Source organism: Heterocephalus glaber, unplaced genomic scaffold, assembly GCF_053883595.1.
Source record: "Heterocephalus glaber isolate CG9 unplaced genomic scaffold, H.glaber_assembly_v1.0 deba00001666, whole genome shotgun sequence".
Lineage (NCBI taxonomy): Eukaryota > Metazoa > Chordata > Mammalia > Rodentia > Bathyergidae > Heterocephalus > Heterocephalus glaber.
Window position 1 is genome coordinate 13,370,120 of NW_028258406.1, and position 17,558 is coordinate 13,387,677.

At 39.8% G+C, this 17,558-nt stretch overlaps 1 protein-coding gene across 26 annotated transcripts in view; it reads right to left on the reverse strand.

The window, feature by feature from the left end:
* Enox1 (ecto-NOX disulfide-thiol exchanger 1) overlaps positions 1-17,558 on the reverse strand; it is a 571,647-nt gene that overhangs the window by 128,774 nt on the left and 425,315 nt on the right. For all 26 annotated transcript variants that reach the window (XM_087197407.1, XM_087197408.1, XM_087197410.1 and 23 more), the window contains 2 exons: positions 15,774-16,007; positions 6,016-6,228 (listed from right to left, as the gene is read on the reverse strand). In XM_087197407.1, the coding sequence (XP_087053533.1) occupies positions 6,016-6,228; positions 15,774-16,007 (447 nt within the window). The remainder of the gene's footprint in view (positions 1-6,015; positions 6,229-15,773; positions 16,008-17,558) is intronic.

Sequence of the window (17,558 nt, forward strand, 5' to 3'; positions counted from 1 at the left end):
AATCTGATACACAAAAATAATTAAAAATTACTGAAGTAAGCACTCAAGTAGACAGTATTAACAATGCTGCATAAGGTAGGAGAAACGGAGATGGTCCTGGGTGCTAACAGAGGGGACAGGCTCCATAGAGAAAGTGTAATAGTAGTGAGCTTCAATGCTGCCCTTGGGAGGAGATGCATTTCAGGCAAAGGATGAAGAATAAGCCAATGTGCAGAGGTAGGAAAGAAGGGTGTTCTACAAGAAAATGCTTCAAATTCTAACCAGGTAGCAACATTTACATTCAGTGTGATGCCACCACACCTCTTCAGCTCTACCTAAAAATTATGAACCTTTGGTTATACAATCTTCTTCCAATAATTGTCACTTTTCATTTAAAAAAGAAACAGACATTGTGTGACAAAGCAAACTGTCCAAGTAGCCACGGCTGCTCCTTAAGCCTCAGTTTCCTCTTTTGTAAAATGATGTTTGGTCCATCAGGTCCCTATGGTGCCTTCTAGCTCTGATGTTCTACAATTTCTACTTTTCATTCATCCTCATTACATTTATGGTGCATATTCTTAAATTAATATTAATAGATCCTTTTCCACTGCCATTTGGTTTCCCTTTTGCCTTTCTCCATTTTATTCCCTTCTCTCTCTTCTCTTTCACCAGGAAGCTTGTTGGGAAAGTACCAAAGTGGAAATATCACGGAGTATTAAAATTTTTATTAGGGTTGGGGATTTAGCTCAGTGGTTTCAATGCCTGCTATGCAACCACAAGGACCCAAGTTTGATCCCCGGTACAAAAAAAAAAAAATTTTATTAGGTGTGTTTCTGTTGTAGCAAGGCATGCACAACTGATCATCTTGGTATGCATATTAATAACTGAATGCTGTGGTGTGTGTTTCCTGAACTTATAAACAGCTTCTGACTGAGCTCTGAAATGACAAGCTTTGCTCATAACTGAAAAACTGAAAGTGCACAGGCCTTTGGGGAGTTCCTATAAAGTATAAATTTTTAAAAAGCAAAGAATATCAAAACCTAAAAGTCTCTGAGTAAGAAAACCTGGGGAAATTTTTGCCAAATGGACAGATTATGAAATGACATAAAAGTGAGGCGAGGATGATATAAAATAAGAGAGCATGAGAAAGAGAGGATTCACCTGTGCTGTGACTTTTTTTCTTTCTTTTCTAACTAGTAAAGGAGACTTATCCAGCTGGTCAGGAGGGAAGAGAAATATCCAGGTGCCAAATCAGGACAGATGATGTCCTCCTTTAACATCTTTGATGAGAACAAGTCCATGGTCACAAGTAAAAGTTTATCGTAAATAGAAATGAATGGATCCTGTACACCCAAAGCTCTTGGTTGTGTCAGGCTGCTGCTCTTTGATACTTTAGACAAAAGTTTAGATAAAAACAATGTTTACTTGATCATATCTAAGATCTGTACCTGGCAAAAACCAGAGTCATGAGAAAGGTTTAAACCTATGAAAATGTTGGCAGAACTGAACATCATCAAAGCTGGACTGGTAACTGCAGGACTTTAATGTAGAATTTGACATAAATAACAATTTTTTTGTATTCTTATTATTAACAGTTCGTGGGGTTTCTTTTTCCCAAAAAATTGTTAAGTGCTAAAATTCAGGAAGAGCATTTTCCCTTTCATTTTCCTAGATCAGTGATAGCGAACCTTTTAGAGACTGAGTGCCAAACTGTAACCCAAAACCAACTTATTTATCACAAAGTGCCAACACTGTAATTAAACCTAAATACCTAGGTTTTAGTTTAGAAAAAATAACTATATTAATATCTTTTGTCTTAAAAGAAAAACACAGTAACACATGTGCCATAGGTTCGCCACCACTGTCCTAGATGGTTGGAGAGCAATCTAGGCCTATCCTTTGAGCATTTGCTTTTCAAATTCACCAAAGACAAACTTGACAAAGCAAGGAGACAGGTGCATCTTTTCAGCTTCATGGGCTCACACCTGAAGTTTCTCTTATCCCGCTCAATTAATGGGCCATTTCCAGCAAAATCTATGAAGGAACTCACCATGCTCTGAGCTTTCAAATGTAGTTGAACTTGCGCAGGGCTTGTAAAACAAGTCCCTCCCTCAGGACACCAGGCCTGTTCCACTTGCTAAATACTCATGTTTCCATAACTTCAGAACAATTTCCCAGCACTCTTGGCTGTTTATTGCCATGGGGTGCTATGAAGGACAGCAATGGGGTTAGGACCCCATGACATGTGGGCAGGACCACTCAAGACTACTGTTTTTCCCATCATGTAGGTTTCTCTTCATCTAGAAGGAAGAAATCTGCAATATCATTTCCTTAATATTAGCCCCAAAGAATCCCAATTCCATTCTAAGTGAAAAAGCTAAATGATTCTTGTGGGGTCTGACTGGTTCTGATTTGCTTAATTCCAACTAATTCATGCTACACTGAAGATACTGTGTGTATTTAAGTCATCTAAAAAGCTTTGCTATCAGGGACACTTAAAGAACCCTCAGGTGCTCCACAGCTGGGACATGTACCCCCTCAGCCAGAACTATGGGTTGTCAAGATTAGCGGGATTTAGCTCAGTGGTGCTGGCGCCTGCCTCACAAGCACAAGGTCCTGAGTTCGATCCCAGGTACCAAAAAAGAAAAATTAACAGGGTTTTCACTATATTTGTTGAGATCTATTGATTGCTGTAACACTTTTCATAATCAAATTATGGGCGGGGGGTGGGGCTCACAAATAATAATGAGTAGATGGCAAATGTGAAGGTTGCTGTAAGGTTACAATTAGGACTCTTCCAACATGAATTTCTTTGTTGACTCTTTTACCCCAACTCCTCTAATATCTCCTAGCCTGTTACCATGGGTCTAGCAAAGAATAGAGATTTCCAAAAACAAAACTAGTGAACTCTTTCTTTGATTTAATTTGTGACACAGGCAAGTTGAAACTGTATTACTCCAAATGGTCTAATACCCAAAGACACACTGCTCAGTGAGGTCACCAGGAATTTCTGAATTCACTGTTTGAGCCTCCTGCATGCCTCCCTTCCAGTTTACTCACTATTCATTCGTACACTCACTTCCCCAACCCTACTCACCAAGTTGCATATTTCTATGTCTCAGGCACTCAATTTCAACTACTAAACTATACACATCCCTTCCCATCAAAATAATTGCAATCAGACAAACCATGAGATCATCACATGTCTGGGTAAATGTTACAAAGAAGCCTAATAAGATAAAATGATGAAGAATCTGTAAAAAGAAGGTGCACAAGAAAGATCTCTCTGAAGGGGCCTTTCCACAAAGATCTACAGGATGAAAAAGATTAAAGTATAAAAGAATAGGAGGAAGAGCATACCAGGCAGAGTGAACAGAATTTGGGATAGCTCAGAGGTTGGAGGTAGCTTGGATAGGCTCAGGAGGGAGGAAGGAGGGAGGTCAGTGGAAATACTGAACAGTGAATCAGGGGAAAACAGATGCTGACAAGGCTGCCCAGAGAGCTTTATGGACAAGGTAGGGTAAAGAGTATTCTAAGTGCAACAGGAAGCTGCCAAAGGTATCTAGGTAGAAAAACATGATTAGATTTATACCAAATGATGTGTGGAAAATAGACTGAACCAGAGTAGAGGTGGAGAGGGAGGCACTATGAGTGGCTGAGATGCAAAAGTTTTCCCAGAAGCCATTCTCCTCTCTTTCTTGACTATGAGGACTTCTGTTTTATTTTGGAGAGCAAGGGCTGCAGCAACAGTCTAGGAAAAGCTAATAGCACCACAGAAACCTCAGCTTGTATACCTTTAAACCACTGGAGAGAAGTGGTTGAACAAGAAGACCCTTTTTGAGGTAGAAATAACAGGACTTTCCAAGGGTCTTGGTGTGGGGCTTGGTGGTAAGAGACAGAGGGTATAAAAACTACTTAAATATTTTGCCTTATAATTTATAAAAATGGGAGGAAAAACAGGTTTGAAAAATAAGAGCAAAATTTGATATTCATTATGTTAAAGTTGAGGTACCTAAAAGGCATCTATGACAATGATCTCCCACTCCTGTGGCTTCTGAGAGATGGGTTCCTGGTCCTCCTCTGGCCCTTCACTGATTTCTTCTCAGAATAGCACATCTGTTCTGGGCTGTTCCCTCCAGGGGTCCAGGTGGAGGCTCTGGGGACTCAGCTTGTGTCCTCAGTGCTGCCTGGGGCTTGATGCTCAGCCTGAGGCTCATCCTCAGTAAGCCCGATATCACTGCACACATCTCAACCCCATTTTCCAGTGGGATTTACTGGTAATTAAAAGCTGATATTTGGGTCCCTCTATGCTACATTTTCTTGTATCTTGGTTGTTTCAAATATGGGCTGATTTATATCCATATAATGACAGAAAGCATGTCACATTCTTTCTTCCACATCATAGGAATCCATTTTAATTTGTGTTTCTTTCATTAGTTATTGCCCAAAAAAATGCTCCCCTGCTCTAACCTGTGGCTGCTCTCCTATCTTCACTGTGACAGCCAAGGATTGAGTCTTCCCTGCCAGATGGGACTGTAACTGCATGGGAATGAGAACTTTAAAACTGGTGTGAGCAAAAGATAAATATACAGTAAACATTCTACTCCTTAGGCATACAGTGACTTGCCATAATTTTGTAGGACTTGTATAATTGCAATTGTTTTGCCTTGCCCTCTCACCACTTCTGTCCTTCTAATCTATCCTCACATTTCCTCTGGCCACTTAACCATTATTTTTTCCCCTCTTTAAAAGCCAATGTTAATATTAGTTTTCTTTATTGTCTCCCTAATAACCTTTAATTTTAGAATTTCTGAACATATACAGATGGATAAAGGCCCATTTCTCAAGGCTGTGAATCTAGGGAAGTGGTCTGACATCTAACTGTATGAGATAGAGGAGTTCTATTTCTCCTTTTCCTTTTTTTTTCAAAGACCGATTGGTCTCATGCTGAATATTTGGACACTATCAGAGTTTATGTCTGGAAATTTATTAGATGATATTCTAGGCTTTTGCAAAACCTGTCCTGACAACAAAGTTATATGCAATACTTTTACATTTAAAATACTGGTTTTCCATGTCCCTCTATATTCCATCCTAATGGATATATTATTGCTTGAGTTCACACTGATGAAAGAAGTGATAGTCATTTTGGGATATTATATTCCTGTAAATAATATTTATGCTCAGAATGAATATGTAAACTGCAACTGTCTCTATAGCATGTGGGTCCCTACAACTGGTACAGAGTAGAGCGTGACCTTGTTACAGTGTCATTTGGTGGCATTAACCAAGTGAAAGAACATCGGCAGCTGTGACGTATTATGCTGCTCTGATGTTCACTGCAGACACAGATAAGAGTGCCCATAGGGAAACCCAACATCCTTTCTTTGAATAGAGCCCTGGGTAATTACCTAGACTATTGTTTTATGAGAAAGCTCCATTTATGCCCCTTCATCAGTTTAGGATCTTGACGTGAAAAATCACTGATATTAAGTAGTTAAGGCAATTTGTTTTCCAAATGAAGAAAGGACAAAAATCTCTATTCTTGAGTCACTCATGTGGACAGCCAAAGCTCACCTCCAATAAAGAATCCTGAGGAGTTGTTTTTCTGACTGACATTACCTTCTTCCTACACAGAGCCCCAAGGGAAACATGTCCAGGGTCTGCTTTCTACTGTCAGCTCTAGGAGGATATGCAACCTGCAGGTGGAGGGTGGCCAGCCGGCAGGTGCGGTGTGACCTGTGGTGGGGCCTCCAAGCTCAGGTGCATCAGGCTACCTGGCCCTTTGGGCTGGCCATGGTATTCTGAGGAAAAGCTACAGAAACATTGCTCACCTTGAGAAGTAAGCTCTCAGGGCAGGGTCCGTGTTCCTCCAGGGTGCCACAGAACATGAAATAGGTTATGAGGTTTGCCATTCAATATGGAGTAAAATGGGCGATTATTGAACTACTTACCCCCAAATGAAAGTATAAAATGAATTCAAAAGAAAAAGACAAAAATCACAACAAAAGAAATGGCCCCTGAATTTTTACTTACATTGAGTGAGGATTCCAGTTAAGGCATTTTTAAAATTCTCCTTGGCTTCCTCCATTTCTTGCTCATGGGTGGCTTTTTCATTCATTAGCCTGCGGACGTGGCTGTTGGCTGACTGCACCATGGAATAGAACTGGTTTGCAGAACGCCGATTCACTTCCCCTCGTTCAATCCAGGAAAGCAGCACTGTGATTGCCTCAGAAAACTTGCTATCATCTAGAAATGCAAAACCACCAAGTAGAAATCATGCCCAGGCAAGAAAACATACTTTATTCTGCTTCCTCTCAAGACAGAGCAAGGCCTACCCTGGTGAATACACTTCAAGAACTTGACAAATTAGCTTTCCTGAAACTAACTGCTTCAACACCTCTTAACTTCTCTTTTCTTACGTAACTCAAGGCACCATGGAATGATCCAAGATGCTCTCATTCACCTAACAACTCCAATGAGCACAGCTGCAGGATATTTGTTCTGGGCATTCTTAGCAATAATTCAAAGCTCCAACCTTACACCAAACCATGACTACCCTTTTTAATATTGACTTGGAAAACTATTACTAACCTGTTGGCCTCTATTTCATTCCTTCATTTCTTTATGAAAACTATCAGTGATATCTGTTTTCTGATTTATAGAATCAGCTGAATTAAGTGTCCAAATGTAGATGATAAATTAAATTATTTTAAACTGGTGGTAATTTGAGATATTGTTCCCGAGGTAGATAGCAGAAATAAGTCATTTCTTGTGCTACTATAGTTCAAAAGCAATTTCAATTTTAGGGTTAATATAATATATTTAATTAGACTGGAAGATAGGGTATTTCCTTATCTTTCACAAAGAAGGCTGTTCCCTGAGGTGGTCAGTGTTTGCTATAGATGGCTACTGGAATGCCTGGCTATACCTGGGGAGAGTGAGGAATGAGGTTCCATGTCTAGGTAAATTATAAAGTTCATGTTAAAGAAAACAAACAGACTTGCCTGTTTGGGAATGGCTGCTGGAACAAATCTGTGTTGAATGGCTTGGAGGTGGAGAAAAAGAGCAAGTTCGAAGGTGATTAAGTTAATGAGAACTGGAAGTTTTATGTCAGTTATTACAACATTAATTGATCTGATTGTTGCTAAAAGTTCACTGCATATTTTCCAGGAAAATTTGAGGGCAGAGCCCTCTCTTTCTTTCTTTTTTGATCTCTTGACAATGTAATTTAGGAGAAATATCCTGCATTTTTTCAAGCAAACTAGGTAGACTCTTAATTCTGAAAATGAGGGGCAAATTTAGACTCAAGATTCAGATTCTTAGTCATTTATTGAATAAATACTAGTGTTATCCTGTGCCAGGCACTTTTACTCCCCTGTAGGACTATTAAAGGCATCCTCCTGCACTGTTCACATTTTCAAATGTATATACACTCCAGGTGGATGGACAGTATGCTCGGCCTTTTCCAAATGCAAAGCAGCTACAGCAGATAAAATAGGCTGTGGACTCAATTCCAGGTTTTATATTGCTGCAGCAGCTGCCCTCTGAGTTTGAGGATCAAAGCATTTTTTTCTACTGAGTGAACCTATTCCCTCTACCTTTACACTTTGTAGCAGAGGAGAACTGGCCTGGGAATGCCCACAGATCACCTGGCAAGCAAAAGGCTCAAGTTCCTTGAATATCTTAGTCCTCAGGCACAGATTTCTTATCTCATTTCATGGACGGAAGCAGCTTGTGTAAGATAAAATCCATCATACAACTTAACATTATGCTCAGCCCATGGAGAGAACCATAATTTAGCATTACGTTTGTGAGAGGCCCACTGCGACCATTACAGTCAGAATAAATTCTGTCTCCCTCCACACTTTCTACTTCTCTCCCAGACAGTATATGTTAGGAGAATGGACTTCAGAACAGACAGCAAAGATAAACCTAATACTTATAAGAAATCTTCTTTTTTCTCCTTAAAAAACATCAACAAAAGAGAACACTGACTTCACATACTATTTTCGCCTTTGCTGTGACTTAAGCCTCTATACAGTACCAAGAAAGAAAAGCCCTTAATATTTTTGGAGCTTGCAAGGAGAGAATGTGCAATGCTGCTCATCTTTCTTTCTCTCTCACACATTGGTGGTTTTTCTTTCCCTTGATCGTGATCACCCACTTTATAAATACACTAAGTTACTGTCAGGAAGAACATATTTAAATTTTTTAAAAATGTATATTTCTGCAAATGGTTTGAAAACCATATTCTACTTCTCTTCACTCCTAGACCTAGAGTCCAAGTTAAGCATTAGTTATAAGGTGCAGATTATAGTTAACTGATAGTTTTCAGAAAGAAGAAACAATATCCCTAGGATTAAGAATTGAAAACACATTATTTAAAAATAAGTAGCCGAAAACTTTTCTAACATTTTGAACAATTTCTAGTAGGTGGAATTCTATTAGTCTAAGAGGAGTATATACTTTTGGAAACTCCTAACTTCATCTTCATTTCTGAATTTTCTGAAACTGACAGGCTGATACATGATTGATGTACTGACATTCAAATTAAATTTAAAGCACATTAGTTAAAGCATGCCTGGTAACTCTAGTCAGTATTTGTTGCCATGTAAGAAGTGATTTTAATTTATATTAATTAAGACTAATCCAATAACTCCCTCTAGATGCTATAGAAGAATATTGGGAGCGGTCATTTTCAATACCTAAATGTAAATTCAATTTTGTATTCACTGGAAAGTTCACCAAGAAAGGAGAAAACACTATAAACTAATTTAAACAGGATTTAGATTGCAGCATTATTAAAGCTATTCATGTGGAAAGAAATTAACACTGCTTATAAAAAATCACATCAAAGATGCACTTATAAAAATTCCAAATATTTTCTGTGAACATGCTCAGGCATAACTCTTACTGTGAGTGCAGTTTAGAAAGTAGAACATGCAGATGTGCTTTTTCCACAGTAAGAATTGGGAAAACTACTATGTTATTGAGTGAATCTGTACCACTTTCTCATTAAAATGGCCAGTGTTTTCTAAGTGAGGTTCTTGTCATATTGTAACTGGGTAACTGGAAATATCTGCCCACAGGGCTTCCTCCCTGATTGGCATTTCCCCTTCATTCTGCTCCAATTTGTTTGCCATACTGCTTTTTGTTAAACATCATGGCCCTATGCTTCTGCACACATAAAGGGGCCTTCATACTGCCAACTGTCATTTCTCTCCCAAGATTTAGACAAAGTGCCCTTCCATAAAGAAACTTTTTCTGCAACTGTGGATTGAATTAGGTGCCTATCTGCTATGTTTCCACCAACCCAGATATACCCTACCCACATATTCATTCTGTACAGTAATTGGTGTTTACACCTTTGAGGTGCTAATATGAGTAAAAAGTTCCCAAACACATTTCAATCTTTGGGTCACTTTGAGTTTTTCCCTTTATAGTTTATATCTTACTATGCTCAATTTCTCATAGATTTGTACTGATTAGTTCTAGAAAGTCACAAATTCAATGATTAAGGGTTGGAAAACATAAAAGTTTATAAAAATTTTAATTTCATGTTAGTAAATACTTTCACATATGTCATTATCTTCTAGAGATAAATGTTTTCATGGTAAGCAAGCTGGCTGCTCCTTTTGTCTTTCAGGACTCTGAGGTCATTATCACTGGCTATGATAGTTAAGAGTGATAGCAAATAATTTCACAGAAGCACAGTCCTTGGCAGAAATGAACTAACAACATTACCAAATGATTCAAAAATATTTTGAAAGCATTTTTAATTCTGTGACGGTAATAACCATTGCTCAGCTTTTTGAGGAATAAGTAGTAGTATAAAGACCATCCATCACTCCTCAGTATTACCAGCTGAATACACACTCATTTCATTTCATTTCTTGTGACTTTAGACTTTGTTGTCCTATTTCCTTTTCCTTCTTTTCTACATCTATTGAGCACCTGCCACACAGTGCATTAAAAATTGCATATAGAATAATCTTAGCTATTCAAAGACCATATGCATGAACAATTCTTTGGAAATTTGTTCAAAACACAGATTCAGCCTTTCTCAGACCTCGTAACTGTAAATCTGCATTTACTCCTGTTGATTTATGTGCAGAGAAAGTTTGCCAAGCACTGGAGGGAACAACTTGGTGGAAGCCAGGTAGACTAGTTAGGAATGAATCTAAGTTAAGAGAGAATGAAAACCTGAAATGGAAAGTAGCAGCTAAGACAGTAGTGGATATTGAAAGGCTTTAATGTGATTCATATGAGCTTTGTGAGTCCCTGACCCTAAGTCCCCACTCTCAATTAAAGAATAACTGTCATCCTTATCCAGAAAAAGAAAAAAGTGTCAAGCACTTGAAGTGGGCATAGATACTACAGCAGATCCTTTCAAAAGAATCCTGAGCATAAACTAAATGATTCTATAGGGGTGTGAACCTTTACCTGTCTTTGATATTGCTACTTTATAATGCTGTAGTAATAGAACATAAATCGCAGAAAAGTGTTAATGATGCAAATAAATTCTAACAATACCAATGAATTTTTGTTCAGTAGAACATTTAAATCTTTATATGGCAAATTCTCCTTTGAACCAGTTTTAACATTTTATTGTTTCTTCATTTCTTGAATTAAATAAAATCATTAGCACATGCTTATTTTATATTTGTAAGACAGTCATGATTTCACTGCCATAGGTCCTTCAACAACTACTGGCAGACAAAATCCTCAAAGGCAGGATCCATGCTGAAACTCCAGGGCATGGAAGAGAGTGGTAAATACTTGGTGAATTTTCAGCTGATACACAGATATGATAGGGGAAGGAACCAAACTTCTAAGTAGTATTTTTTTTCTCTTTTGTGTGTTCAAGGAGATTTAGTCTTTGAATTTAAGAACTATGATAGGATAAAAGCCAGATTATAAACACAGAATATGAGACTTAGGTGGATTATAGCTTCGTTATTTATGGCCAGGTGTGTACAAGAACACCAGGAGGGGAGGTTCCACTTTTGAACAGAAAGAGAGAGAAAAAAAATAAAAAGCAAGACTTCTTTTAAAAACACTGTTCCCCCCAAAGAAATAAGGAGGACATACAATGAAATGATGCATCTCTACATTGGTACTGATTCTGGATTTGGATGATAGCTGGAAATTGCTCAGTGTATTGTCACATAATGATCTAAGCAGACCTGAATTCTAGGCCGATCAAAGCATTGCTGAAACCACGTTGGCAAAATTTCACTATAAGCCAGCCCCTGACATGGTTTGAATGTCCTCTTCAAAATTTATGTTGAAATTTAATTGCCATTGTAATGGTATTAAGAAGAGTCGGGCCAGGGATTTAGCTCAGTGGTTCCATTGCTTCCCTTGCAAGCACAAGGACCCGAGTTCGATCCCTGGTACCAAAAAAAAAAAAGAAGAGAGTCCCCTCGTAAATAGATTAATGCTACTGTCACAGGAAGCATCTCCTTATAAAAGAATCAGTTCAGCCCCATCCTCTTTCTGTCTCACATGCTTGCCTGCCTTGCCTTCTTTTGCCATGAGGTAGTGCAGCATGAAGGCCCTCACCAGATGCGGGTGCCATGCTCTTCAAGTTCCTAACCTCCAGGGCCATAAGCCAAATAAACTTTTATTTTTAAGTTATCTGGCTTCATGTAGTATTCTGTTATACCAGTAGAAAACAGACCAAGGCAGTCCCCATACAAGTCTCCGTTTTCTAGCTGCTCAATTAACTATACATAAATTAACCAAATCACAGACACTATAAAATGCTACACAAATAGTTATTGCTACTATTTACCCCCAAATTTCACCAACTACTTAGTATCTGTAAAAATGAGAAAACTAAGAGGGCAATCTGAAAATGAACTCGTGCTCGCTTCAGGATCAAACAAATGTTTCTAAATAAAATGTCCTATTGTGCCTCCATGAAGGTGAATAACACCTAAGAAAGTGATTCTCAAATAGGCTCCTGCGCTTCATATTTCCCTTGCCTGAAGAAGGAGACCTAGTTTTTAGTGAATGGAACATCCACTTGGCTCACAGCATTATTGACTTTTACTTTCATGGAACCATAAATATTGAAAACCATCTCAGCAAAATGCAGGTACCCCTTCAACCCAGCCTCCCTCTGGCAGGCTGATGCTGCCCATCTCTGTATACAAATCTGAATCTAGTCCTCTGGAAATTGTAAGTGTGATCCTGGAGGACTGGATTCTTGGTGACACATCAAGAAATCCCAAGAGCACTGCTTGCAGAGATTCATCAGAACTTTACCTGATGAGAGAGATATCTTCATTCCATCACATAAGGAAAGATTATGGGCAGCTTTCCGAAGGGGGAAAGGTAAACAGAAACTTTTAAGTGCTCTTGCCCAGAGAAATCCCCAGTAGGAGAGGATATAATGCTTCCACGCTGTCTAATCAATCTCTTCCTTGCACAGGCCAAGCCCAGGGCTCCTCAGGGCTGGATTGTCTCTGTTAGATACAGTGAAATTCATTATCTTGTCTGGCTGGTGCCACTGTTTCCAATAAAGTGTAATTATGGTGCTATTGAGCTCCTTCTCACTTTCTCAAATCCTCTCCATAAACTTTGGGTCCTGCATAGTCACTTCCCAGTCAGTCTTCATTAAGTCAAATTGTCTCTGAACAATGTCTGTTTAATCAGCAGGGTGCCCACTAATTTTCTTTTTCAGAATTTGTATTAATGTAACAGACACTGGGTGACTCTGTGCCTCAGACAATGGACAATTACAATTCAGTGTTTCCCCTGGCTTTGGATGGCCAAGCAGTGCATGGACTGACCCAGTTATAGAAGATGTCCCCTCGCTCACTGCAGCATTGCCCCCTGGGTTGGCTATCTCTTTGGGGAGAGTGCCCTGTACTTGGCACTTTTATATAGTGGTAGATTATAGTGTGTGTGTGTGTGTGTGTGTGTGTGTGTGTGTGTGTGTGTGTAATTTCACTATAATAAGTAGCAAGTGCAGGATGATTTGTTATTTTTTCTATCAATCAAGAAACCTAAACTCTGTGAGGCAGGGACTTCTATTTTCTTTTCCTTCAGTACCTAGCAAGTGCTGCACATATGGTAAAGGGACCAAAAAAATACCTCTTGAGTGAGTGAAATGATGGTTGAGCACACAACACTACGTTTCCAGTCATCCTCAATCTAAATAGCTGGACAGACAGAAAGAAATTAATTTGCTACACACCTACTGTGTACAATTTTAGCACTGGACAGGACTTGGAGAACCTTACAGATCATAATAAAGGCTTGGCTTGTACAAGATTATGGTGAATAAAGATTATGGTGATCTTCAAAAATAAAACTGTAAAAATAAATATGCACAATGTAAAATGAGGGAAAATGTCTATAACATACCTAAGATAAGATTTCTCAGGGGAGAAAAAAATCAAATCCTATTAGTTTATTTTCAGATTGCAGTTTCACTTCCTTTCTGATACAGGTCTCAGTACCTCAAATCCTGACTGCATTTTATATCCCTACATCAGTGAAATAATCTTCTGGGAAGTTTCCTTGGCTCCCCTTGTCTGGCTTTGCAGCGTTATAAGGAGGATGGAGTGGATTTCCTGGACTCTGAGGCAGCCAATTTCCTAAGCAATTAAATGGTGTTTATATTCCAAACTGTGCTTGGGTTGAAATTGTCAAGCTTGATATTACCTGACTCTTGCCTAAGATGTATCCTCAGCTAGTTCAATCTACTGTAACATCCATCTATTAAAATTTCCAATCTGTTCTCTCAAGGGATTGCATGGTACTTGGCAAAGGTACAGCTTTCTGAATTCTGCAAATTATACTCATCTATGTAAATATATATTTTTGAAATGGCAAGGCTTGCAAATTACTCTACCAAATTGACATCCCAATCTGCTAACCTCCAAAAGGAGAGGCAAATGCTGTGTATCTCATACATGCGTAGACACTTCTGTGCCGGTTTCTTAAAAATAATGTAATGTAGAAGTTAAACTTTTATGAAATTCCTCCACAATGTTACAGAACCAAGGTGCTAGTTCTTGTCACTTCCAGATGTGGACATGACTAAATGCAATGTGTTCCATATAGATCATGAGGTGAGACCTTACAATGCAGTAAACATTAAAGGAAAACTGTTGCAATGAACATTCCTGGTTGAGAATGTTTCTCGCTCTCACTCTGGACACTCCTTATGGTTTTACTGCTGAGTGAAGAAGTGAGATGATGTCTGCATTTGCACTGTGTATGTTTTTGTATTTTTTGAAGGAAGGGACAGCATTGCCTGAGTATTTACACCTGCACGGCATGCCTGCCGAGAGCAGCAGAACATGTACGTGTACCTAGAGCATCAGTAAGAAGACCTCTGTGGTTATAACACGGCATTCCAGGGACAATTGCTGTTGATCAGGGGCTCCCAAGACAGATGGAGTCAGGGATAAAAGACAGTTTTATTACAAAGCATAGAATTTTCCTATGCTTCTAAAATAGGTGTTAGGGCACTTCACACATTTTCTTTAGTGAAAACATCCACTCTACTTAGTACACTGCCTGCAATACACCAGCTAGGCTCTAAAACACACTGAGGACCAGTCACATATTTCCTCTCATCAGAAATCTGTGATGGGCTCTCCACTGTTTATGAAATAAAACCTAAATACAGCAACAGTCTTCCAGGTTCTACCATCTGGACCAGACTGCTTTTCCAGCTTCACCTTGCTCTATAAATGCACTGCTGGTGCCAAATTCCTCACTGCTTCCCATGTGGCTGTATTCCTAAGGCTCCAGCCTCTGGACAGAATGCCATTATGCCTCTTTTTATCTTGGGAAAATCTTGTTTATCTTGCCAAGTTTAAAATCTGCCTGCTCTGTGAAGACTATCCTGATGCCCTCAACACTGTTCACACCGGTCCCTGCATTCCCAAAGGACGCTGTATGTACCTTGGTTGACAGTCATGCCAATGGCTTTGTTTTACAGTCATCCCTGTACCTGTAGACACCTGCCTGTGGCAACTGTGACCTTTGTTAGTCCTGAGAGAACCAAATGACTTGAAGAGGTTATGATCATTGATTACCTGTAAAATGCCCAGCTCACCCAAACTTGATTAATAACAGAGCTGGATCCACACACCCATCATCCCAATTTCAGAATCTGGACAACTTCTTAGTTATCACTGAAGTTCAGCAGGGTAGGTACTAAGGTTTCTGTGTCCTCCCTCACAGTCTTGACCAAGGAATGTCACAACAAACAGAGAAAATGAAATATTTTTCTCTTGCTACTCATCTATAGGTGTTAGAGTGTCTTTTCAACTTTATTACTGAAGACAGAATCCTATTCTACATGTCTCCTCTATTGTCCATGACCCCTAGCATAGAGTCTGATATACCTAAGGGTGGCTTTAAGAGTCTATGGCCCTGAAAACTGTACAGGGCTCTGAGAACACTAGGCACCACCTAGTCCACAGTGGAACTGTTTCCCTGGCTCACTGGACACTGGGCCAGATGACAACAGCCTTTTGGGTCTGGTGCTGTCCACCTTGCTGCCCTCTTATTCACTGAGTTTTGCTGAGTGAAAATACACATATATTCATGGAGAATACAGGTAGGGGTGCTGGAAAGGGCCAGGCTGTGCCAAGCAGGACAATGAAGCCCAAGTGTCTACAGCTTTAAAGTCCTCACCACTCACATGAAAATAGCAGGGGGAAGAAAGAGAAAGAGGGCTTTGGAGTTTGAGGACCATGGCTTTCCTTCAACAGGTGGTGGCTAATGCGGAGGAAGAAAAGCACACCCAATTGGCTTCATACCTTTCAGCTTTTCGGCCAGCAGGGAAGCCTCATGCTCTGAGTAGTGCATGATGGCGGGCGGGGAGGGCGGTCGGAGCCGGTCCTCCTCCAGCTTTCGCCTGTGCCGCTCCTCACGGGCGCGCATCCTCTGCTTGCATTCCCACTCGTAGAAGTCATCTCGGGCCTGGGCAAAGTCTACGTGAAGGCGACCTGAATCCTTTTTGTCTGTGCTAGACCCTAATCGCATCCGGTAACCTGAAAGCAGTGGAAAGTCTGGTCACATTACAATGTCACAATGGAGATCCATTTCAGTCCAGGCATCACCTCATGTTAGGCAAATGCTCATTTATTTCTTTGGCCACAGGACAAGACATCTTTCTCATAGTAGGTGGGAAGCAGTTAACTTCCTTCCCATCAATCCTGAAATGCAGTTGAATCAAGCCTTTTACAGCTTTGAGGATAAACATACCTCAGGGAGGTATCTCAGAGGGTTTCTGATCATGTCCAAGCCAGCATTCCCAACAGAGGATGATCTTTAAAACTAGGAGGACCATTGTGATAACTCTCTGCTACCTTCACACTTCCAGGGAGCTCAGAAACAAATTTGGCAGGTGGTAAATGTTTTTTGCTCTACCTCTTATGGTCTTGATTTCATATTTTCAATTAACTATGACGCCATTGCAAAAATGCCCTTAAGTTCTATTTAGAAAAAGGTGGGGTATGGGTAAATAAAGAGCATTTATGATATTTAAAAGGATCTACAAAGTATATTCCAGAACACCTCACTCTTACACCATTGCTTCATTCCCTTAGAAAAGGGGGTTCCCCAGTTTTCTCCCAGCAACTACAAGAGCCACAATTACTAAAGTGATTTTGCAATGCTGTTTTATTTCCACATATCCTCTGGGGCACAAAGAGGAATATTTTACCTTCAATCAAGAGGTATTAGTGCTGCCTCTTCACAGCCCTGCAGCACTTCATATGGTGCATAGCACCACACAAATTGTCCATGCAATCTTTAGAAGCCATAGGAGCCCCACGCAAGAAGAGCCCAGTGATAGACAAAAAACATAGGGCCTAGAAATCTTTAGGGGATTTACTGTGAGCTACCCAATTTATAGAGTATGAGCAGAAACTTGATCTGAGAAATCAACACAGGACTAAAGTCAGCTAGCCAGCCTAACTTCAAATGAAGAAAAGTTGACTTTGAGGTTGCTCTTCAATTTGGGGTACTCAGATTTTCAGAATACAAATTCAGGTCTCAGCAGGAACATGGCTGCCAGGGACTGCCAGAGCAGAGAGCAAAATAAGTCCTTTTGCGGTATAGGGACTTTGCAAATGAGATCCAACTGTAAAATGCTAGGCTGTGCTGTGCTGATGTTCAAAATCTCATGGTAGGTTTCAGTGGATTATCATAGCATTTTGGGTTGAAACACAGTTGAAAATCCCTGTGGAGGTTGGCTTCTCCCCAGTAGGGCACTTCACACCTTTGAAAAGTTACAAATAAGATACAGATCTTACATCTGATGCCAGCATGCCATTGAACCCTTCTGCCTCCTAGGTTTAAACAGTGTTATATAAAAATGAGAAGATATAATAATACTGATCAAAAACACAACAGCTGCTCATAGATGAGCAGAATTGATGCTAAAGCAAAACATGTCTTGGTTGCGGGCCATGGAAAGCTAATAAGTCAGCAGGCCATGGTGATATATCCATAACAGCTAAGCAGACTAAGCAGGCCAGCTGTCCCAACTGGCCAAGCAACTTTTCCCTGCTCATATCCAGAGAATCACTTTTCAGATA